Genomic DNA, 23,467 nt, shown 5'->3' with positions numbered 1-23,467 from the left:
GAACCAAGCGTTCACCTCACTGGTGCATAGATGCGCATGATTGAATCCGGGCATGCTTTGCTCGATTGAGAACGAAGACTGAGAGAGAATGCACAAAACGCTCCGGCTTTCGGCTCCCCCACTGCTTTGTATGTCGGTAATAAAATCTCCTTAGAAGTTGCCATTGGCAGAAAGGAATAAATATTAATGGGCCTTCGCTTTTCACTTAACTGGGTCTGACTAGCATTCTCTTGTTAACCTTGCTTGTTCTGGCAGCTCCTCCTTTGCAAGGGTAATCAGGACAGCTGCTTTGCTCCCAGATCAGAATGTCAATCTCTCTAACTCTGGCTTTTACTTCTTATCAACAGTAGGAACTCAGGCAGGCAAACAACAGGATGCCCAACATTGGCCCTCGGATCATTTTAGCCAGAGGCAAAATAAGATCAGTTATTTGGCTCAAAGGCTTCTCATTAATACAGCTGGAAGAGACCTTGGAGGTCTTCTAGTCCACCCCCTGCTCAGGCAGGAGACACTATATCATTTCAGACAAGTGGCCGTCCAGTCTCTTCTTAAAAACCTCCTGTGATGGAGCACCCACAATTTCTGAAGACAAGCACTTCCACTGGTTAATTGTCCTCCCAGTTCGGAAGTTTCTCCTTAATTCCAGGTTGCTTTTCTCCTTGATTAATTTCCATCCATCATTTCTTGTTTTCTCTTCTGGTGTTTTGGAGAATAAGTTGACCCTCCCTCTTCTTTGTGGCAGCCCCTCAAATACTGGAATGCTGCTATCTTGTCACCCCTTAATTCTTCTTTTCTTCAGACTAGCCAGACCCAAATCCTGCAGCCCTTCTTCATATGTTTTTGTCTCCAGGCCTTTTAATCATCTTAGCTGTTCTTCTCTGCACTTGTTCCAAAGTCTCAACATCTTTTTGTAACGTGACCAAAACTGGATGCAGGATTCCAGGTGTGGCCTTACTAAGGCTTTATAAAGCAGTACTAATACTTTACCTGATTTTGATTCTATGCCTCTCTTTATACAACCAAGGATTGTATTAGCTTTTTGGCTGCTGCCACACATGGCTGGCTCATGTTTAAACTGATCTAGGACTCCAAGGTCCCTTTCACAGTACTGTTTTTGAGGTTTTGCCTAATTTGTACTTGTTACCTTTGGTTTTTTTCCTGCCTAATTGTAAAACCTCGCTTTTCTCCACATTAAATTTCATGTTGTTGGATCGAGCCCTTTGTTCAAGTCTGTGAAGATCCTTTTGGATTTTGGATCTGCAACTTAACCTGCTTCTTAAACCTCCATTTGATTTCACTCAGACCTTTTGCGTCACGCTTTGGGAGGCACAGCTATCTCATGAGTGGCGATTTTATACTGAGTCCTCTGGAAAGATGGCTTGGTGGACAGGAGCAAGGCTGCCAATTGGCTCCTGAAAAAGCCACTAATGAAGAGTTGTCCGTGAGTGTAACATTTCCCCTGCCCTGAATTCTAAAGTTCGTTGACTGTCGCTCAAACCCACCACAACGGCAAAGTCCAAACGATCAATGGTCCAGATGAGTGCGCCGTAATTCCACCTTCGTTCCTAAACAAGGTACCAAGGGACATGGACCTCTGCATGCCAAGAGAAGCCTTTTTAGCATTTGCCCAGCCTCAGGAGGTGCGCTTAAAAGCTACACAAAGGATGCTTCTCGCTGCCAACTGCAGCATTAGCTCCTAGGTTTGACAAGACGGAAGATTAATATGGTGGAAGACGTGGCTGCAAGATGTAGTTGTTCGCCAAGGAAGCTTCCCTTTGATTTGAGAATGGAAAGGAGAAAGGACAGCTTTGCCTCCTGGGATGGCAGGAGAAAGAGCTGCCAAGTTTTAACTAGAGCCCGGGTGCTTTTGACGGATGCTAATTTTACCTTGAGAGTTTTCCATGACTCAACAAGACCCAGCGGATTGACGTCAAAGAGGCCAGGCATGGCAGTGTGGGGCCACAGTCTCTGCCATCTGGATTTAGAACCGCAGCAGATGTGAGGCCAGCTGTTCCTTCATCCCAGCAGAGCCTTGCTCTCCTCCCGGGCTCTCCCAAATCAGAATGGGACAACTCGCCGCAGCCAAACTCACTGCAACTAACTCGCTGAAGAACAACTTGCCACGGGACAATGTAACAATTCAGTTTAATTATTCAAAATAAATAAATAGAAAATATTTGAATGTTTGTCATTCGCATTTCATTCTGTTCCTCCTTTTTGCATCCTTTCTGTGGCTAACGGAGCTGGCAGCAGAGTCAGAGAGCGAGGAGGTTGGGGAGGAACCTGGGCCAGTCCTGGAGGCTGAGGAAGGCTCGGACGAGGGCTCTGCGTCAGAGGCAGAGATGGGGCCAGGGCAGGCTGGCAGTCATCAGCTACCTTTGGGCTTGGACAGCAGTGAGGCAGGGGAGCAGCTGGAACCGGTTCCCAACCTGCGCATGTGCAGAGCTGCCAAAAGGAAGGAACAATTAAGCACTCAGGGTCGACGTGGGAGTAAGGCCACCGGTGGATTATGAACGGCCCCTCCCTTAAGGATTAAAAGAGGAGCAAAAGGGGATGGGGCTTTTTCAGGAAACAATTCATTCGTTCGTTTGTTTCAGCCTCGTGAAGCTCTGTCTGTGTAACCTAAAGACTCTGTGCCCAGCCCTTCCCTGTCAGCACTGTGTTTGGAGATATTTACCAGGATAGATAAGGTCTGAGCTCATAATTATTATACCTTTGCAAGACTGTTTGCCAGGCCGTTGGCTGCGTGTGAATGCAAGAAATTCACATCCATTTAATAAAAGAGGTTTTGCCAAGACAAAGAGTCGGCTTAGTACTTTTTGGGGAAGCCTAGGACAGAACATTTTATGATTCTATTCTATCATTTCTTTGATATTGGTGTCGCTCATAGAGTGTGTACAGGTCTATCATGTGTATCAACCCAGGAGCAAGTACAGTCAACAGTGGTATGTATCCAATAATGTTTTTTATCTACAATAGGAATATAGGAATACTATACATACACGTCCTGCAAGCCGTATCTAAACAAACAGCAATTACAGCAGGGAAGAAACTCGAGGAATGAACCAACACTCTAGCAGGGCCTCCTCTTATCACACAGGCTCTTAAAGGGATAACAGCCAAAAAACCCTGCTGACTCATTGCCCTCATTGCATCAGCTGGCCAGCTCTTAAATTATCACCTTGAGAGTGTGACTCTTGACCCACAGCCAAATGTCCCTCAGTGAGTTGGCCATGGCAAGTCGGTCGTGGCGAGTTGGCTATGGTGAGTTGGCCGAGGCGGATTGTCCTAGACCCCTCCCAAATCTGATGGGCTCTTGTTGGCTTTTGACAATGCAATTCTTCCCATGCAGCCCATTCTCTAACAGCAGTCACAAAGTCCATCCCAAGAAGATCTTCCACCATAGCTGGGACGGGAGATGTGGGATGCAGCATCGACCGCAGGTAGCTCTCAACTTACAAGAGTTCTTTTAATGACTGTTTGAAGTGACAAGGGCACTGAAAAAAAGAGACTTAGGGACCTTTGCAGCATCTCTATAGTGACATGATCACAATTTGGATGTTTGGCAACTGGAACATATTTATGATGATTTATGGGTTGGTGGGTGGGTGAGTGGATGGATGGATAGATAGTGTAGGGTTCGTAACACCCTTTTAGGGTGATAGATAGATAGATAGATAGATAGATTAGATAGATAGATAGATAGATAGATAGATATAGATAAGATAGATGATAGATGATAGATAGATGATAGATGATAGATAGATAGATAGATAGATAGATAGATGATAGATAGATGATAGATAGATGATAGATAGATATAGATACATGATAGATAGATGATAGATAGATAGATATAGATATAGATAGATAGATAAATGATAGATGATAGATGATAGATGATAGATAGATAGATAGATAGATAGATAGATAGATAGATAGATAGATAGATAGATAGATAGATGATAGATAGATATAGATAGATGATAGATGATAGATGATAGATAGATAGATAGATAGATAGATAGTTAATGCTATGCGTTTGCTCCTTCCATTATTCAGATGTAGGCATGAATGGGCGATGGCTCTATAAAAGCTATACGAAGTTGCAGCATCCAAGGATGATGATCTCTGCTCTCTAGTCTAGATCCCCAGCAGATCTTCAGATCTCCAGCCACCAGTGGGCTTCTCTCTGATTGCCAAATAAAATCAGCCTCCTCTCTTGGCTTCGGCTCCCGCTTTTTTGCTGCCTGTCGAAATTGATTCTCATTTGCTTTCATCTCAATGTCACTGGCCTTCGGTAGAAACATATCCAAAGGGAGTATCGATTCATTCAAAAACCAGCTGATTGCTGGCAAGCCAAAGCTTAGAAGCAGGAGGGCAGAGGGAGGGGGCAGACAAAACAAGCAAGGGATTTCTGAAGGGAGGAGGAGGAGGAGGAGGAGGAGGAGGAGATGAAGCCAGAGGCTGATGGGAGGAGAAGGAGGAGGAGGTGGTGGTGGTGAAGCCAGAGGCTGATGGGAGGAGGAGGAGAACAGGAGGAGATGAAGCCAGAGGCTGATGGGAAGAGGAGCAGGAGGAGGAGGAAGAGGAGATGAAGCCAGAGGCTGATGGGAGGAGGAGGAGAACAGGAGGAGATGAAGCCAGAGGCTGATGGGAAGAGGAGCAGGAGGAGGAGGAAGAGGAGATGAAGCCAGAGGCTGATGGGAGGAGGAGGGAGGTAATGAAGCCAGAGGCTGAGGGGAGGAGAAGGAGGAAGAGGAGGAGAAGGAGGTGGTGAAGCCAGAGGCTGATGGGAGGAGGAGGAGGAGGAGGAGGAAGAGGAGGTGGTGAAGCCAGAGGCTGGGGGACAAGAGGAAGAGGAGGAGGAGCCAGAGGCTGGAGGACTCTTGCTAATTTTGCTTTCACCTTTCTTTCCCTTTTGACCCTTCCCGAGCAGAAGAGGCACAATTCCTTTTCATCAGAATTCTAGATCTCCGACTTCCAGTGAGCTTTCAAAAATGAGTTTGGAGAACCACGGGGAAATTCAAGGGCTACCAACTTCTCTTCCTTAAACTCTGGTTTCACTCTCTCCAAAAACCCTGCTTTCGACTACAAACGGGAAAATGTCTCCAAACAACCCAACACTGAAAGAAGGCACGAAGAACTGACTTCTTGTATCCTGTTCTCTACACTTTGAAAACTATTCCGGGGCCCATAATCAAAGACCCCGTTTCACCCTAGAAAAAGCATCGGAGTGTTAGAAACACCCCCCCTCCCTCTCTTGCAATATTCTTATTTTATTTTATTTGGTTTGTCAATCGCTTACAAGATAATAGGTATAAGTAAAAACATAGTTATGAATACATGGATACATATAAGAAAAATAAAAAGGAACAATAGGACAGGGACGGTAGGCACGCTGGTGCGCTTACGCACCCCCCCCCTACAGACCTCTTAGGAAAGAGGTGAGATCAATAGTAGACAGTCTAAGGTTAAAGTTTTTGGGGTTTGGGGAAGAAACCACAGAGTCAGGTAGAGTATTCCACACATCGACCACTCTGTTGCTGAAGTCGTATTTCCTGCAATCAAGTTTGGTGTGATTAACCTTGAGTTTGTATCTATTGTTTGCTCTTCCATTGTTATGGTTGAAGCTGAAATATTCATTGACAGGTAGGACATTGTTGTCCTGCTCTCCATACCTGGTCGGGGATAATGACATTACTTTCAGCTGTTGATGCATCACCACAACGTCTTGTTCCCTCCCCTGCCCGCCCCAAAGAGGTCAATTCAATTCCCCCACTGCAGGCATCTGCATGGCAATTTCTGCCTTTCGCCAGGCTTTTAAAACACTCAATGAATTTGTGTTGCCATGGTGTGCTTTTGAGTGCATTTGACGCGGTGGGATTATTTTAGAACTCCTGTTTTGTTTGAAGCTGAGATTTCTTGCTTTTCACATACTGGTAAATGGACAGGTTGCGGTGCCGGATGGTGGAAGAAGCAAAATTGCCACGGAGGGTTGAATCGTCCTCATGTTTGTGGGCTTGAAGACTTGAAGACAACGCTTCAAGTTGCCCTTTATATTAAGATTAACAGATTGAAGGAAGGAGTAAGAAGCAGCAGGGAGAAATAGTTAAGGTATTGCGTTTAGAGTGGTCAAATCAACCCTCAGTCACGAAAACTCATTCAGTGACATCTGGACAATCTTTTCTCTCAGGTCAAAACTTTCCTCGGAGATAAAATCAAGGGACAGCTTCATGGGGGCCACCTTGAGCTGGGAGAACCAGGTGGAACTTCAAAGCAAGGCCTTATCATTCACTGCCTTCCTTCTTCTTCCTCCTCAAATATAGCATGAACTCTAATGGCGGCTGCTGTCCATGGTATTTTGTGTTTATGTCGCTGTGTTTGGTAAATGCTAGTAGTCTTCAACTTAGAACAATTCATTTAGTGACTGTTCAACGTAACAGCGGCACTGAAAAAAAAGGGACTTATGACTGTTTCTCACACTTACAATGAACTCAATTGTGGTCATAGGTTGAGGATTACCAGTACAATGGTTGGAAATTAATCAAAGAGAGAAGCAACCTGGAATTGAGGAGAAACCTCCTATGAGGACAATTAAACAGTGGAAAAACTTGCCACCAGAAGTTGTGGCTGCTCCAACACTGGACGTTTTGAAGAAGAAACTGGACAGCCACTTGTCTTGAATGGTGTAGGGTCTCCTGTTTGAGCAGGGGGTTGGATAGAAGACCTCCAAGTCTCTTCCATCTCATTCATCCTATTCTATTCTACAGAGAAACTTCCTAACAGTGAGGACTATTAACCAGTGGAACAGCTGGCCTTCAGATGTTGTGGGTGCTTCATCACTGGAGGTTTTTAAGAAGAGTCTAGACAGACACTTATCTGAAATTGTATAGGATCTCCTGTTTGAGCAGAGGGCTGGACTAGAAGGCCTCCAAGGTCCCTTCCAGCTCTACTCTATTCCTATTCTTATTCCTATTCCTATTCCTATTCCTATTCCTATTCCTATTCCTATTCTATTCTATTCTATTCTATTCTATTCTATTCTATTCTATTCTATTCTATTCTATTCTATTCTATTCTATTCTATTCTATTCTACTCTACTCTACTCTACTCTACTCTACTCTACTCTACTCTAAATTCCATTCCTTATTCTATTCCATTCCATTCCTTTCTTCCTTATTCTATTCTATTCTATTCTATTCTATTCTATTCTATTCTATTCTACTCTACTCTACTCTACTCTACTCTACTCTACTCTACTCTACTCTATTCTAATTCCATTCCTTATTCTATTCCATTCCATTCCATTCTTAATTTATATTCTAATTCATATTCTATTCTATTCTATTCTATTCTATTCTATTCTGTTCTATTCTATTCCATTCCATTCCATTCTTAATTCATATTCTAATTCTATTCTATTCCATTCCATTCTTAATTCATATTCTATTCCATTCTATTCTATTCTATTCTATTCTATTCTATTCTATTCTATTCTATTCTATTCTATTCTATGCCATGCCATGCCATGCCATGCCATGCCATTCCATTCCATTCCATTCTATTCTATTCTATTCTATTCTATTCTATTCTATTCTATTCTATTCTATTCTACTCTACTCTACTCTACTCTACTCTACTCTAAATTCCATTCCTTATTCTATTCCATTCCATTCCTTTCTTCCTTATTCTATTCTATTCTATTCTATTCTATTCTATTCTATTCTATTCTATTCTATTCTATTCTATTCTATTCTATTCTATTCTATTCTACTCTACTCTACTCTACTCTACTCTACTCTACTCTAATTCCATTCCTTATTCTATTCCATTCCATTCCTTTCTTCCCTACTCTACTCTACTCTACTCTACTCTACTCTAAATTCCATTCCTTATTCTATTCCATTCCATTCCTTTCTTCCTTATTCTATTCTATTCTATTCTATTCTATTCTATTCTATTCTATTCTACTCTACTCTACTCTACTCTAATTCCATTCCTTATTCTATTCCATTCCATTCCTTTCTTCCCTATTCTATTCTATTCTATTCTATTCTATTCTATTCTATTCTACTTATTGTAGGGTTATGTTACCAGAGTCTTGCAAGATTTCCCTTGTTTACTAGTGTTACTCTCTGGACAACTAGGGAAATTTCCTTCTGAAATACTTCCCAAATCCTCTCTGCTTCTGTGAGCTGAAATACCTTTTTCCAGGATGGCTGATTAGGCTGCAGCTCTCCCTTCTGTCTGCCAAGGTCCCTCTCACAGACCATTGACTGGTTACAGCATGTCACCTTGGAAGAAAAACAGGAATGAAAAACTTAATACCTTTTTAAAATGGATGGAAATTCTGCAACTTACTTTTTGTTCCAGGGGGTAATTTTTCCCTCGGGCTTTATTACAGTCTTCAATAAGTAAAAAGGGAACGTAAAACAAACAAACAACATCAAAATAACATTCGAGATCATCTTGTTCTGGGATCTTGCTCCAAACTATAAGGCAGTCAGGAGATGAAGGGGCTTTGAGGTATGTTTGTGTCTGTCTGCTGGGAACTGGAGATGACTAAACCGTGATATTTTCTCCAGCTAAGGAAAGATTCTGAGATGCCTGAGCTGAGAAGAAATATGTTTGCACAAGGGACATGTCTCTCTAGTTCACACAACACTGAAATTATGGAGGGCAGGGAATACAGGCATACGAACCTTTCTGTCGTGGCAATTTATTTTCCTTCTGTTGAAAAAGCTGAAAGTCAAATTAAGATCCCCTCCAGTGATTACCATGGGCTCAAAAAAATATGACTGTCCCTGGATCTGCTTCCTGGGGAATCTTACAACTCTTTAAATAAAACAAGTTAATAACAGGCCGTGATTTGCCTTTACTAGATAGATAAAGGTAAGGATTTTGGTGCACTCGAGTGGTGGTTTTCTTGCAGACGTTTCATTACCCAACTAGGTAACCTTATCAGTGCTACAACGGAGTAGGATTTGAAGGGTGGGAGGAGGAGGAGGAGGACTATGGGGTCTGTGATACTCTCTGAGCTTCTTGCAGATGTTTCATTACCCAAGCAGGTAACATGATCAATGCTACAAGAGAGGAGGATTTGAGGAGAGGAGGAGGAGGAGGGTCCTCAGTGTTCTTTGAACTGGGTGGTTTTCTTGCAGATGTTTCATTACCCAGCTAGGTAACACCATCAGTGCTACAAGAGAGTAGGATTTGAGAGGAGAGGGGAGAAAGTGGAGGAGGAAGACTATGGGGTTCATGGTAGTCTCTGAGCTTGGTTGTTTACTTGCAGATGTTTCATTACCCAAGCAGGTAACATGATCAACGCTACAAGAGAGGAGGATTTGAGGAGAGGAGGTGGGGGAGGAGATGGAGGGGTTCCTCAGTACTCTCTGAGCTTGGTTGTTTCCTTGCAAATATTCCATTACCCAGCTAGGTAACATCATGAGTACTAGAAGGAATTTGCACTGATGATGTTACCTAGTTTGGTAATGAAACGTCTGCAAGAAAACCACCAAGCCCAGAGGGCACCAAGGAGCCCTCATTTCCAGCCTGAGCTATAATTATTCTTTTCTCGAAATAGATTGGCTTGAGTTTATGCCGACGCTCTAAAACACAAGCAATGGTTTGCAAGCTACACCCTTGGACTCAACCCTTGTGGTAAACCACAAACATACCACAAACTGTATCCTCAATGGGTACGATATACAGACAGCATGTCCAGAGTTGCAATTTGAGAACCACGCTGACATTATGTAAATACTACATTTTTAAATGTCTTTTTTTGTGGGAGGGTTGTTAAACCATTTGCCATAGGGGACCTAATTAGAGGCATAAGGAAGTAGAGTTTTATTCATTTTCCTCAGTTATGCATTGCTGGAGAAAGTGTGTGTCATTCAGATCCGGTAATTTGTTACTTAGCACAGAAATGGAATTTTGTCTGCTATGCTTGGTTGAGGGATTTAAATTGTGCCCAGAAGGAACAATGATTTAGTAAGCTGTCTTTTTCCATTTAAGACACCACGTGGCTGGGTGCTTCTGAGAAAAGAAGAGATGGAAACTGACGCACGATTCTCCTGAATGGAGAATATTCAATTTATGGAACCTTTTTTTAGGAATCATTCAGACCAAAACCACATCCCTGCCTGCAGACTATAGCTAGTCACATAGTATTTTTTGCTCAGACAAAAGAAAGAAATTGAACAATCGTGTTATCCATTTGGGGGGATTTGTTTCATTTGATCGACCCCCGCCCCCCCCCCCTTAACAGAGGATTTTAAAAGATCAATATTCAATTGAAGCCAGAAGGTTTCCTTTTAGGATTAATGGATAAACGCTTAGAAAGAAGATGTGAAAGATTATTTCAAGATATAATTACAATGGGGAGATTATTATATGCAGATGGGAAGATTTTGATAGTGCCCGTTATGGAAGAATTGCTGGTGAAATTGACAACACTTGAAACTGCCTTTTTTGATGAGAGAAAAGACATTGTCTACATTTATTGGGAGATGGAAAGCTCTTGTGGACTTTTTGTGTAAAAATGAAAAAAAAAGAAGAAGAATGGAACTTGTGACTCATGGTTTGGATGATTAGAGAGGATAGATTATAAAAAGAAGATTTACATGATGAGGGTTAACATATGTTTGAATTTATAATTGTTGTGAAGAATATTGGAACCCCTTTATCTTTCCTTCCTTCCTTCCTTCCTTCCTTCCTTCCTTCCTTCCTTCCTTCCTTCCTTCCTTCCTTCCTTCCTTCCTTTCCTTCCTTCTTTCTTTCTTTCTTTCTTTCTTTCTTTCCTTCCTTCTTTCTTTCTTTCTTTTTCTTCCTTTCTTTCTATTTCTACTTTCTTTCTTTCTTTCTCCTTTCTTTCTATTTCTACTTCTCTTTTTCTCTCCTTCTTTCCTATTCCTTCCTTCCTTCCTTCCTTCCTTTTTCTTTAACTTTTTATTTCCTCACACTTTTTCTTGCTTTCCCTTTGATTTTTTTCTTCCTTACTTTCTACTGGTTTCTATTTTTTTATCTTCTTGTTTAATAAAAATTATAGGCAGAAGATACTACACTTGATCTTAGCCAAAAGGCCGAGACAGAAGAAAATGGATTGAACCTCAATAGATGGCAGCACTGAGCCAACCTAGCTGATTTCGGAAAGCAAACCGGAATCAAACTGAGTTAGGAACTTGGGAAGGAGACCCCAAGGAGAATTGAAGCTAGGTAGGAAACAAAACAAGAGATCACAGAATGTCCATTCTCTGGCAAAGAGAACTTCATGGATGTCCATCAGGCCACCAGAATAGATCCAATTTGGATTGGTCACTGGGACGTCTGAACTTTTGGACTTGTGCTGGAGCCCAGGTAACAGAATCTCTTCCCCCATTCTGGTGAGAGAGAAGTTCCTGGAGAGTGGGCTCCTCCACGAGTTTGAAAGATGGGAAGACTAAAATCTTTGGCCCCGGTGACCGGCCCAGATTGGATCCTTCAACATTATCCCGGGACACCTAGATTTGCCTTCATTACACCAGAGTAGAGAACTTCATGTGAAGAGACCTGATCCAAATTGAATTGAAAGAGCTGCAAATCCAATGAAGTTGAGTTTGTCCTGGTCCCTGCTTGGGGAGGAGAAGCTGAGATGCACGTTTGGGTGAGTCGATATTTTGGAAGGAAGATGGGAAGACCCAAAGATTAGGGTTTTCTTGATTGATGTTTCTTCCAAACTCTTGCCTTTTCCCCAAACACTTCCCCCCCCCCCCTCCTGGTTGATCCGGGAAACCTTTCTCCAAGACCTTCTCTGAACTACCTTTGTCTGTGTGGAACGCAGCATTTTATTTCTGGATGACTGCTGAGTTGCTATGGTTATGTCAGCAGGAACCAAAATGAAACCTACGGAAAGGTGATTCTGTGCCACATAGATCCAGCTACTTCCGTCCCGCTTCATCCCAGGTGTCCCTTGGCATTTGGTCTTCTCAACATCTCTGCTCCAAAAAGCTCTTCCAAGTTTTTGGCTCCCAGGGCTTGAAGGAACCATAATTACAGTCCTTGGGAAGCCACGAAGCATAGACCCACTAAATCACCCAACCCACTAAATCCAGAGGAAATAGAACCCATTGAGAGTGAAGAGACATAGTTTTGAGTTTCTGTTCTCCCCCCACTTCTTGAAGATGGTGCTTCACAGCACTTACAACCAAAAATGCAGATGACGTGTTGGGATGCACAGCTACAGTATTTTCCATTGTGTACAAAATGGGAAGTTGGGCTTCTGATGCAGATGGGAAAGGCAGCCTATGTCCTCTTCTGCCCATATACTTCCTCTTCCTCCTCTTCTCCTTCTTTCCTGCTCCTTATCTATCTTCTTCATCCCTCATCTATCTACTCCTTCTTTCCTGCTCCTTATCTATCTTCTCCTTGTCCTTTTCTGCTCATTATCTCTTCCTCTATTTCTCCTTTACTGCTCCTTATCTATCTTCTTCTTTTCTTTTCTACTGCTCATTCTACCTCCTCCTCCTATTTCTCCTTCTTATCTTCTCCTGCTTATCTCCTCCTCTTCCTGTTTCTCCTTCTTTCCTGCTCTATCTTCTCTTCTTTTCTGCTCATGCTTATGTCCTCCCTTTCTGCTTATGTCCTCCTCCTCCTCCTCCTCCTTCTCCATCTCTCCTTCTTTCCTGCTCCTTATCTTCTCCTTCATCTTTTCTGCTTATCTCCTCCTCTTCCTGCTTTCTCCTTCTTTCCTGCTCCTTATCTATCTTCTTCTTTTCTGCTCATTCTACTCCTCCTCTATTTCTGCTTCTTTCCTGCTCCTTGTCTATCTTCTCCTTTTCTGCTTATGTCCTCCTCCTCCTCCTCCTCCTCCTCCTCCTCCTCCTCCTCCTCCTCCTCCTCCTCCTCCTCCTCCTCCTCCTCCTCCTCCTCCTCCATCTCTCCTTCTTTCCTGCTCCTTATCTTATCTTCTCCTTCATCTTTTCTGCTTATCTCCTCCTCTTCCTGCTCCTCCTCTTTCTCCTTCTTTCCTGCTCCTTATCTATCTTCTTCACCCACTCATCTGTGGTATCTGCTCCTTCTTCTTTCCTGCTCACGATCTCCTCCTTCTCCTCCCTCTCCTCCCCTGCTCATTATTCATCTTCTCCCCCTCTCCCATTTACTTCCCCTTCCCCTTCTTTCCTGCTCATTATTCATCTTCTCCTTCTCCCTTTCTGCTCGTTATCTGTCCTCTCCTCCTGTTTCCCCTTCTCTCCCTTGCTCCAATGTTCGTCAAAACAGTCATGCTTGGAACCGACTGCTATGTGCCAAATCCTCCCCACCCCCCACCACCCCAGAATAATCTGATTAGCAAGGTGATCACGCTTGGCTCTGGCTGCAAATAGGGTCATTTGTTATAAGCCTTTCCCAGATCTTGCGGCTGCCAACCAATCTTTACCTTAAAACATGGGGGGTGGGTGGGCGGGGGGTAGTGGATCACACGGTGCAGCCCCAGAGTTTTGTGCTGTTTTGGGCTTCACAGGTCATTTGTAAACTTCAGCAGAAAATGACTTCTATGCCACGCTTTTTAGTCTTTAGTCATTCTGGAGGATCATTTGCAGATTTTTTTTTTCCAGTCTTCTGCAGCAGCTGAGCTGAGGCTACTAGTATACTCTTTACTTGCTTTTCACTTAACGCAGCATTTACACAGCCATTAAAGTGTAAGTGAGGTTTATAGCTAAAGCATTTAGTATCACTCCTGTTAATACAGCTCCAATCACGGTGGAAATTCACAGGGTTTAGCAGCTTTCTTTCTTCCCCATTTTTTTTTGGCCAAGTATCTCTGGCAGGCAGAATTTTAACCAAGGATTAGATTACAGATTAACAGAGTTGGAAGGGACCTTGTAGGTCATCTAGTCCAACCCACTGGCCAAGCAGGAGACCCTATGCCATTTCTGACAGATGGCAGTCAAATCTCTTCAAGCTTTGACATTATTGGGAGGGGGGATAGGTCACAAAGGATCAGCTTGTTCTGACCAAGGCTTCCTGAGACCATAATTAAGCACACGCTTAGTCCAAAAAACCCTTGCTTTATTTCAATGCTGGGAATTATGTTCATTCCCAGCTAGTAATGAGTCCCAAACAGTCCCTTGAGATAAGCATCCATCTTTCTCTCCTTTGAATTGCTGCCAACAACTAAAGTGCCAAATTAACTGTAAAAAACCAACTGAAGTACAAAGTCCACACAGAGCTTTGAGGTTTAATCTGAACAGAGCAAATAAAGTTGCTTCCTGCAAAGACTCCTGTCCCTTTGCTCCTCCTTTATGTCTTATGGGAGGGGGAATCACAATTATTTTGGCTGCAGGATTCAATCTGGGTCGGTCACCGGGAGCAAAGGTTTTGTCTTAGGAGCTTTCGGATTCAGGGAACTTCAGGTTGTCTTCCACTTTACGACCATCATTGAATCCAGAATTTCGGTGGCTAAGGGAAATGTTTCTTATGTGTTTGCCCCATTTTACGACTTTTTCTTGCCACTTTCATTAAGCGAATCACTGCAGTTGGCAAATTAGTAATACGCTTGTTCGGTGAAACTGGTTTCCCCATTGATTTGGCTAGTCAGAAGGTTGAAAAAGGGGATCATGTGACATCTGGACACTGCCACAGTCATAAATACGAATCCGTCGCCATATGGCTGAGTTTTGATCACGTGACCGTGGGGAATGCTGTGATGGTCGTAAGTGTGAAAAACTGTCCTAAGTCACCCTTTCCAGTGACGCTGCAACTTTGGTCACAAAATGAACTATTGTAAGGACTACCTGTACATCTAAAAAACTGCACAGTTTTTTTTTCTGCTGCTTTTCGGAAAAGATGGGATTGTTGGACAAGCAGGGAAAAAAACAGCCAGGGAAGAGACTGAAGCCTGGGGAAAAAAGGCCTCTCATCAGCCAACAGGAGGGCTGATTTACCACCAACCTCTACTTAGAAACAGAATAACTGAGTTGGAAGGGACCTTGTAGGTCATCTAGTACAACCCCCTGCCCAAGCAGGAGACCTACACCAGTGATGGCTAACCTTTTGGGGCTCCTGTGCCAAAAATTGCTCATGCACTCGCATGCCAGCACCCAGAATGCAATGCACGTGCCCCCTCCCTATGCCCCCTGCACATGCAATCCCTCCCCGCCACCCCCTTACCTGCACTGCACCTCACAGCTGATTTTTGGGCTGGTTTGAGGTCTTTTTAGCCTCCCAGAGGCTTAGAAAAAGCCTCCAAAAGGCTTTTCAGGCTGAATTATAAGCCCGTTTCATGTAATACCAGAAGTGATGAAACGGGCCTATAATTCGTCCTGAAAAAACTCGCAGAGGCTCTGGGAGGTCGAAAAAGGCCTCAAACTAGCCGAAAAAAAATCAGCTGTGAGGCGTGCGCATGCGCAGTGAGGTAAGTTTGTCTGTGGCTCGTGTGCCAGTTCAAATGGCTCTGCGTGCTACTTGTGACACACATGCCATAGGTTCGCCATCAAGGCCCTAAACATTTCTGACAGATGGCAGCCCAGTCTCTTCTTGAAAGGTTCCAATAATGAAGCTCCCACAACTTCTGAAGGCAACTTCTGTTCCATGGGTTGATGGCTCTACCCGTCAGAAAATTGCTCCTTATTTCCAGGTTGAATCTCTCCCTGTTCAGTTTCCATCCATTCTTCCTTGTCTGGCCTTCAGGTGCTTTGGAAAATAGCCTGACCCCTTCCTCTCTTTGACAGAAGGTAAGGGCTGGGCCACACAAGCAAAGGACAGCCAATGACTTAAAAGCCAGCCATTCACACACCCCAATCAACTTCTAAAAAGTCACACACAACCAGGCACCATATAAATACCACACACAGAACACCACACACTCTGCTAGAGAGGAGTTCCCTGAAGATGGGCTCCAGCATGAATCCAAAAGTTTGGAAGTCTGGTCCCAGTTTACAGACCTAGATGAGGTCCTGCAACATTATCCTGGGACAAACTTTTGTAGATTCGCCTTCATTTGTGACCATTTTGGTCCACACAATTGCTCAACGCAGAAAGTTAATTAACTTATGGCAAAGAGGTAACAACCCAACTATGCTATGATGGTCATTCAGATTGCATTTGCATCAATAGAATAGAATATTTGTAGCTCAGGGTTGAACTGCGGGGTCCCAGATGCTCTCTGAGTGCAATTTAATTGTCTAAATTTAATTGGGCTTTAATTTAAATAGATGGAGTTATTTTAATTTACATTTCGTATCTCATACTAAAGACCATGAAAGCACAATGCGGCTACTATGCCCGCAGTTTAATTGTTCTATATTTTAAAATTCTATTTTAATAGTAATAACACCAACACCGGGACTGCAAAAAACTGCACTATTCGGAACACTGTATATTTTAAGAAGATACTTGGTTGATACCTAAGGATGCTGGCAGCAACCCGTATCAACCATTAGCACCAGTCACTGGTATTGGTGATACATTTTAAAATGTTCAGTTGACTGAATTTCATGTTTAATGAATAAAAGAGATAACAACAACAACAACAACACTAGTAAAAAAGAGGCCTGTGAAAATATTTACAGACTCCTCACATCCTGGACATAAATTGTTTCAACTTCTACCCTCAAAACAACACTAGAGCTCTGCACACCAAAACAACTAGACACAAGGACAGTTTTTTCCTGAAAGCCATCACTCTGCTAAACAACTAATACCCTCAACACTGTCCAACTATTGACAAAGTCTGCACTATTATCAATCTTCTCATTACTCCTTATCGCCCATCCCCTCCCACTTGTAACTGTATGACTGTAACTTTGTTGCTTGTATCCCTACAATCTATACTGACTGTTTCCTAGTATGATTTGATTGTTTATTGTACCCTATGACTCTATAACCCTATTAAGGGTTGTACCTTGATTCTTGACTCTTGACAAATGTCTCTTTTCTTTTATGTACACTGAGAACATTTGCACCAAGACAAATTCCTTGTGTGTCCAATCACACTTGGCCAATAAAGAATTCTATTCTATTCTGCATTCTATTCTATTCTGCATTCTATTCTATTCTGCATTCTATTTCTATTTCTACTTTACTTTAAACTTTACTTTTTTACTTCACTTTACTTATTTTTTATTCCATTCCATTCCATTCCTTATTCTATTCTCTATTCTATTCTATTCTATTCTATTCTGTTCTAATTCCTATATTCTGTTTTACTCCATTCCTTATTCTATTCTATATTCTATTCTATATTCTATTCTATTCTAATACAGTAATAACAAAATAACAAAAACAATAACAAAAATAAACAATAATGTAATAAATATTATGAAATATAAAACACTTTTTAAAAAACAATTAAAATTAATTTTATTCTTCATTCTGTTTTTTTAAATATGTGTGTGTTTGTCTGTGTGTGTGCATGCAAGCTTTGTTTCGGGGGAACAAACCAAAACCAATCAACTTTTGTATTTGATTTCAATACATAAAACTTTCTTTCGAAAACAAACAATACTTCTTCCCAGGCAAGAAAACCGCGCATGCGCAGTGAGACGAAAGGAAGCCTAGAAAGAGCCCCTGACTCGATTTTAAACGCTTCTCCCGGTCTTGAAGAGCCCAAGGGGAAAGATACGTGTACTCACTCGGGGTGCTTCTCACGTGGGGAAGGAGAGTTCTCCCGCTCTAGAGCGGCGCCTTCCAACTGCACTTCCGGTACACGCACCAATGAAATGTCGGGATGACCGGAAGGGGCGGGCTTAGGCGCGGCAAATGAGTATTTTCGGAGTCCTCTTTCGGGGCCGCAGGGCGAGAATTTCTTGTCGGAATCGCCGCCGTTATGGCCAGCCAGTCTCAGGGCATCCAGCAGCTGCTTCAGGCCGAGAAACGCGCCGCCGAGAAAGTGGCCGAGGCCCGCAAGCGTGAGTGTCCGGCCTGGCTGCGGAGGGAGGAAACGGGGCTCTTTCCGAGGGGCTGGGACTACACCTCCCATCGTCCTCAGCCCTTCAGGGAGTGGAGTGGGATGGGTGGGTGACCCAAAGCCTTTCTAGCCCTGCTTGTATGGGCGAAGGGATTGGGACCCCACGTCCAATCATCCCCAGCCATTAAGAAAGGGGATGTTCCAGAGACACTACATATCCCATCATCCTGCGTGGGAACGGCCCCCCCATAGCCTCCCCAGAGGCCTTGCACTGCCTGTTTCACCCTTTTCTCTCCATGGTGGTGGTCTTGGGTGAGTGGGTGGGTTGGACTACACCTCCTATCGTCCCCGGCCTGTAGGGGAGAGGGTTGGTCTACTGTCTTTCCAGCCCAGATTGAGTGGGAGCGGTAGTCCCGAGGGATTGCGCCCCACATTTCATCATCATCCCCTCCCCGCTTTTAGGAAAGGGAAGGCCTAGAGTCACCACATATCCCATCATCCTGCATGAGAAGAGCCACCTATAGCTTCCCCGGAGACCTTAACATTGCCTGTTTCATCCATTTGTGGTTTTTTGTCTCATTTCCTTTGCGTGATTGTGCGTGTGTGTGTGTGGTTGGACTACACCTCCCATCCTCCCCAGCGTACAAGGTCCCCCCCCCCATGGGCTACTTTAAAACAAACCAGGTCCACATATGGGGCCGCATGCATGGATTCATGCCTTTTCCTTGCCTGCTTTTTTTTTTTTAATGGCTCTGGGGTTTTTTAATTGGGTTATTGTGTTTTTGTATTGATTTGCTTGTTTGGCTCATCAGTTATGTTATTTGCTGGGTTTTAATTAGGGGGAGCTGCCCAGAATAGCACACGAGAGGCGATCAACTCTACAAATTGAATCAATGAAGGAATTGATGCATTTCTGGATCGGAGCAATGCTATGTTTTACTCATTTTGAGGATGAGGGGTTTACAAATAAACGGCGGTACATAGGAGGGATTTTGCCCTAAATTGTCTTTTATTACAGAGAAAAACAGGCTGGAGGTGGCGGGGATAGCATTGACTCATTTGGAGGCTGCCTATTTACTTCATATATTTATTAACCATCTCAAGGTCCATGAATCTGGACAGCTCATAATTAAAAACATACAGTAAACAAAATTTTACTGCTTCATTAAAAAAATAAAAGAAAATTATAGGCTACCTTAAGAGAAGCAAACCTACAAAGCTAATAATCCTCTCACTAAAGATAATTGGTGGGATGATTATTAGCTTTGAGGTAGGTTTGCTTGAGGATAATCAAGAAATGTATTCACTAAAGCGTCTCTTTCATTTCTTATTTTTCCAGCTTTTAGTTACCCTGTTTGAAAGGTTTACACTTTAATTGGGGGAAATTTCCCTCATGTGATATTTGCCATAGCCGTAACCTTCCCGTGTAGTTTTTCTTCCAAAGGTCCGGCTACAAACCCCTTAATGCTGGTTTGCAGGATTTGATGGCCTTTCCAGAGGAAAGGTTACTATGATATATGAAATATTTTGAACAAAACCTAATCTTTGAAACATCTCCCCAACCTATTCCCTAGCAGAGATCTTGGTTTGCATTATTCATTCTTAAAGGAGGCTCCGTTCCAAGAAAAGAGACAAATTGGGAGCCGGAGAGACATCCTGCCTTCCTTCCAAGAATAATTTTTGAAGTTGGTTACGTAACTTACTTGTGTAAAACCAATTTTAGTTTGCAGACTTCCTGTGATCTGCATAATGTCAGTAGCATACTGATAGTCCCCCGAAATCTACGATGCATCAGTTTAACTTGATTAAAACTGAATTGAGAAGGTTATGGAGTGTTGGTGTATTTTTAAATACCTTGCTGGGATATCTGTGTTGGGAATTTAGCTTAACTAAGACTGCTGGTTTTTAAATTGTATTTTCAGTCTTCCTGTTTGCATGAATTTTTAATATAGTGGTCTCTAGAACCTTCATATGGCATGATTTCAAGAAAAGGAACTTAAGTCTGGCCAAGAACAATGGATCATGTGCTGGAAATGTTGCATTGCTAGGAAAATAATTCTGACTAATGTCTGTTTTTAAGCCTTTAATTAAGAAACTAACTAGAGCCAACTCAAAAACTGGATTGTCTGCACGCATCAGGCTTGATGTTTCCAGTTCTTTGGGCTAACTTTTCGGGAAAAGATGGGCTTCAATATTAGAATTAGAATTCTTTATTGGCCAAATGTGATTGGACACACAAGGAATTTGTCTCCGGTGCAGAAACTCTCAAGTGTACATACAAGCAATAAGTGATAAATCATGATCATAGTCATCATAAAGATACATTTGTCATAAATCACAAGATACAGCACTTAGTGATAGTCATAAAATAGAATAGAATTCTTTATTGGCCAAGTGTGATTGGATACACAAGGAATTTGTTTTGGTACAAATGCTCTCAGTGTTCAGAAAAAGAAAAAAAAATACATTAGTCAAGAATCATAAGTAGAACACTTAATAATAGTCAAAGGATACAAATAAGCAATCAAATCATACTAGGAAACATAAGTGATCAAATCGAATTATACCAGTAAACAATCAATTAAAAAAATCATAAGGATACAAGCAACAAAGTTACATTCGTGCAGTAATAAGTGGGAGGAGATGGGTGATATGGAGTGATGAGAATAGTAATAGTAATGCAGATTTAGTAAATAGTTTGACAGTGTTGAGGGAATTATTTGTTTAGCAGAGTGATGGCGTTCGGGGAAAAATGGTCCTTGTGTCTAGTTGTTTTGGTGTGCAGGGCTCTATAGCATCATTTTGAGAGTTGAAACAGTTTATGTCCGGGATGTGAGGGGTCTGTAGATATTTTCACAACCCTCTTTTTGACTCATGCAGTATACAGGTCCTCCATGGAAAGCAGGTTGGTAGGAAGTTTTTTCTGCAGTCCTAATTACTCTCTGGAGTCTGTGTCTGTCTGTCTTGGGTTACAGAGGTGCAGATGACAGACTCAATCATTCCTCTGTAATAGGGGTCTCCAACCTTGGCCACTTTAAGACTGATGGACTTCAACTCCCAGATTTCCTCCTCCAGTCATGTTAGCTCAGGAATTCTGGGAGTTGAAGTCCACCAGTCTTAAAGTGGCCAAGGTTGGAGACCCCTGCTCTGTAGAACTGGATCAGCAGCTCCTCAGGCAGTTTCACCTTTCTGTGTGGGTGCAGAAAGAACCTTTTTCGTTGTGCTTTTTTGATGACATTTTTGATGTTAGGTGTCCATTTTAGGTCTTGAGATATTTATTTCGGATACTTAATAAGCAATCAACATAAATCATAATAGGATACCAAGTGAACAACAATAGGTCCCTTTTTGTAACTTCGAGCGGTCGTTATACAAACCATTGTAAATCAAGGACTACCTATACAAGGGAAAGCGAGCTGGGTTGAAAAAAAGGTGGCCAAGGATATTTTTTAAAAACTGCATTTTGGGGGTTGTTCTTTTTTGTTCCTTCCTTGGAGGACTACCTGTGATGATTTCAGCCTGGATGACTTTCACAATATGACACTACCGCTTGAAATTTATCTCAGAAAAATCCTCTTTTCTGTTTTGCCCTCAGAATGTTTTGCTTTTGTTTCTATTTTTCAAATACAGGGAAGAATCGGCGGCTGAAGCAGGCCAAGGAAGAAGCTCAGGCCGAGATCGAGCAGTATCGCTTGCAGAGGGAGAAGGACTTCAAAGCAAAAGAGGCCGCGGTGTGTTAAACTCTAAACTGGCTAAGCTCTCTGTCTTCCTGTCTGTTTCTGTCTTAAAATGGAATATTCGGTTGGGATGTGAGATTATTTGTAGTGGCTTCACCCTCCCCCCCGCCTTTGTCCCTTTGAGGCTCAGCTCTTCTCTCTTGCTCATACAGATAGTCCTCAACTTACATCAGTTCGTTAGTGGCCATTCAAAGTTATGATGGCATTGAAAAATGGGACAGTTATGACCTTTTGCAGCATCCCCATGATTATAGCAATAGCCCTTAGACTTATATACTGCTTCACAATACTTTACACCTCTTTCTAAGTGGTTTACAGAGTCAGCCTATTGCCCCCAACAATCTGGGTCCTCATTTTACCCACCTCGGAAGGACGGAAGGCTGAATCAGCCTTGAGCCTGGTAGGATTCGATCTGCCAAATTGCAGGCAGCTGGCTGTCAGCAGAAGTAGCTTGCAGTACCGCACTCTAACCATTGCACCACCGAGGCTCTTACTACTTTTACTATTGGAGCCTCGGTGGCACAGTGGTTAGAGTGCTTTTAGTGCGGCTTGGCTTCAGGTGAATGGCCGGCTATCGTTTATTAGGAAGCTAGGTTTCATCTGGGTAGCTGGTTGGGGTGTGTTTGAGCTGGAGGTATCAGGGGGAGTCTGTTTGTGCCCACGTATTTGCTTGGCTTGTGGTGTGGAGATTTTTTTTGTTTGAGAGTGCATGCTTCCAGATAATTGACAGTCTGGTGGAGTCATCTCTTCTATTCATGCTTTCGGGTCTTTTTTCAATCTCTTTCTGCCGAAACTCCACTACAACTTTAAAAGCACAACTATAATGACGTGCAGAAGCATTGAAGGAAGTGCAGAACTTAACTGGATGAGCTGATTTTAAATGGGGTGCCTTCATTTGTTTCCCCTCCCCCCTTCTTTTTTTTGGTCTCCGTTTATCGCAGGCGCTTGGCTCCCACGGAAGTTCAGCCACCGAGGTAGAACAGGAAACCCAGGAGAAGATGGCTGTTCTTCAGGACAACTTCCAAAAGAATCGGGAGGAAGTGATAAACAGCTTGCTGAATTTGATCTTTGACATCAAGCCTCAAATCCATTCGAACTATCGGATCAACGGATAGACAAATCTTTGGTCCTTCAGGAAAATATTCAGCAATACCAGCTTTAGCTGCACCCCCTTTTTATCAAGGTGCATAACTTAATTCCCAAGAGGTGTAGATGATCTCTTTCTCTTTCCCCCCCCTTTTTTTCCATAAAGGTTTCTTGTTTCCCCCCTTTTGTAGTACTTTGGAAATTTCTATGTAGGCTGGTTCTGTGTGCATTATTTCATAGATGTGTAGCGTAGAAGGTTAATGTCGGATAAATTGTACTGAGTATTAAAGCATCACTTTGAACCCCAAGAAGTATTTAAAAGTCAGTAAAGATAAGTGCCAGGCTGCTTTTCTGTATCCTTAAATTCCAAACTTAGCGGCTCTGATACAAATAAAATTCTCTTCCTTGTAAAAAAATAAACAAAATAGGAATTTTGTTTGCGGAATGAATAGTATTTGGATTGTATCTGAAAATGTTTAAACGTTATTTAAATAATAACACTGTATTCTCCTGTGGAACTTGAACAAGGCGCTGCTGTTAAGGTGCTTAAAGAGCTGATCTGAGCTGTAAAGAAATTAAAACCTTTTTTTTTCCTTTTCCTCCTCAGAAATTTTGATTTATGAAATATGGATGTGGCTGACTTAAACTGGGTTTAGTTTTGATGCAACAATAGCAAAGAAGCTCTTGATCATGTTTGGAATCCACATTGGATATAAAAATAGTACAACATAAACATAAATGGGTGGGTGGGTAGAA

At 42.5% G+C, this 23,467-nt stretch overlaps 1 protein-coding gene, 1 long non-coding RNA gene and 1 pseudogene across 3 annotated transcripts; 1 reads left to right on the top strand and 2 right to left on the bottom strand.

The window, feature by feature from the left end:
- Positions 1–5,254: 5,254 nt before the first annotated feature.
- On the bottom strand, positions 5,255–17,643 carry LOC113424711 (uncharacterized). Its single transcript, XR_015745447.1, has 3 exons — positions 17,614–17,643; positions 8,209–8,298; positions 5,255–6,451 (listed from the first exon to the last, which is right to left on the bottom strand). It is a non-coding gene; the product is annotated as an uncharacterized LOC113424711 (long non-coding RNA).
- Positions 11,010–11,101, bottom strand: LOC113424728 (U2 spliceosomal RNA; annotated as a pseudogene).
- Positions 17,518–23,309, top strand: ATP6V1G1 (ATPase H+ transporting V1 subunit G1). Of its 2 annotated transcripts, none has more exons than XM_026686543.2 (3): positions 17,518–17,889; positions 21,519–21,619; positions 22,567–23,309. In XM_026686543.2, exons 1-3 carry the CDS (start codon positions 17,808–17,810, stop codon positions 22,738–22,740), a joined length of 357 nt encoding a protein of 118 aa, XP_026542328.1. In that variant the 5' UTR covers positions 17,518–17,807; the 3' UTR covers positions 22,741–23,309. The 2 variants fall into 2 exon arrangements, with proteins under 2 accessions (XP_026542328.1, XP_087800459.1); XM_087944333.1 differs by lacking the exon at positions 17,518–17,889 and adding an exon at positions 18,724–18,861.
- Positions 23,310–23,467: the final 158 nt, after the last annotated feature.

The sequence above is a fragment of the Notechis scutatus genome, chromosome 15 (assembly GCF_049901735.1).
Source record: "Notechis scutatus isolate UNSWTSFEM ecotype Mainland chromosome 15, rNotScu1.2, whole genome shotgun sequence".
NCBI lineage: Eukaryota > Metazoa > Chordata > Lepidosauria > Squamata > Elapidae > Notechis > Notechis scutatus.
Note: the sequence above shows the minus strand (reverse complement) of the source record. Positions and strands in the feature narration are given on the sequence as shown.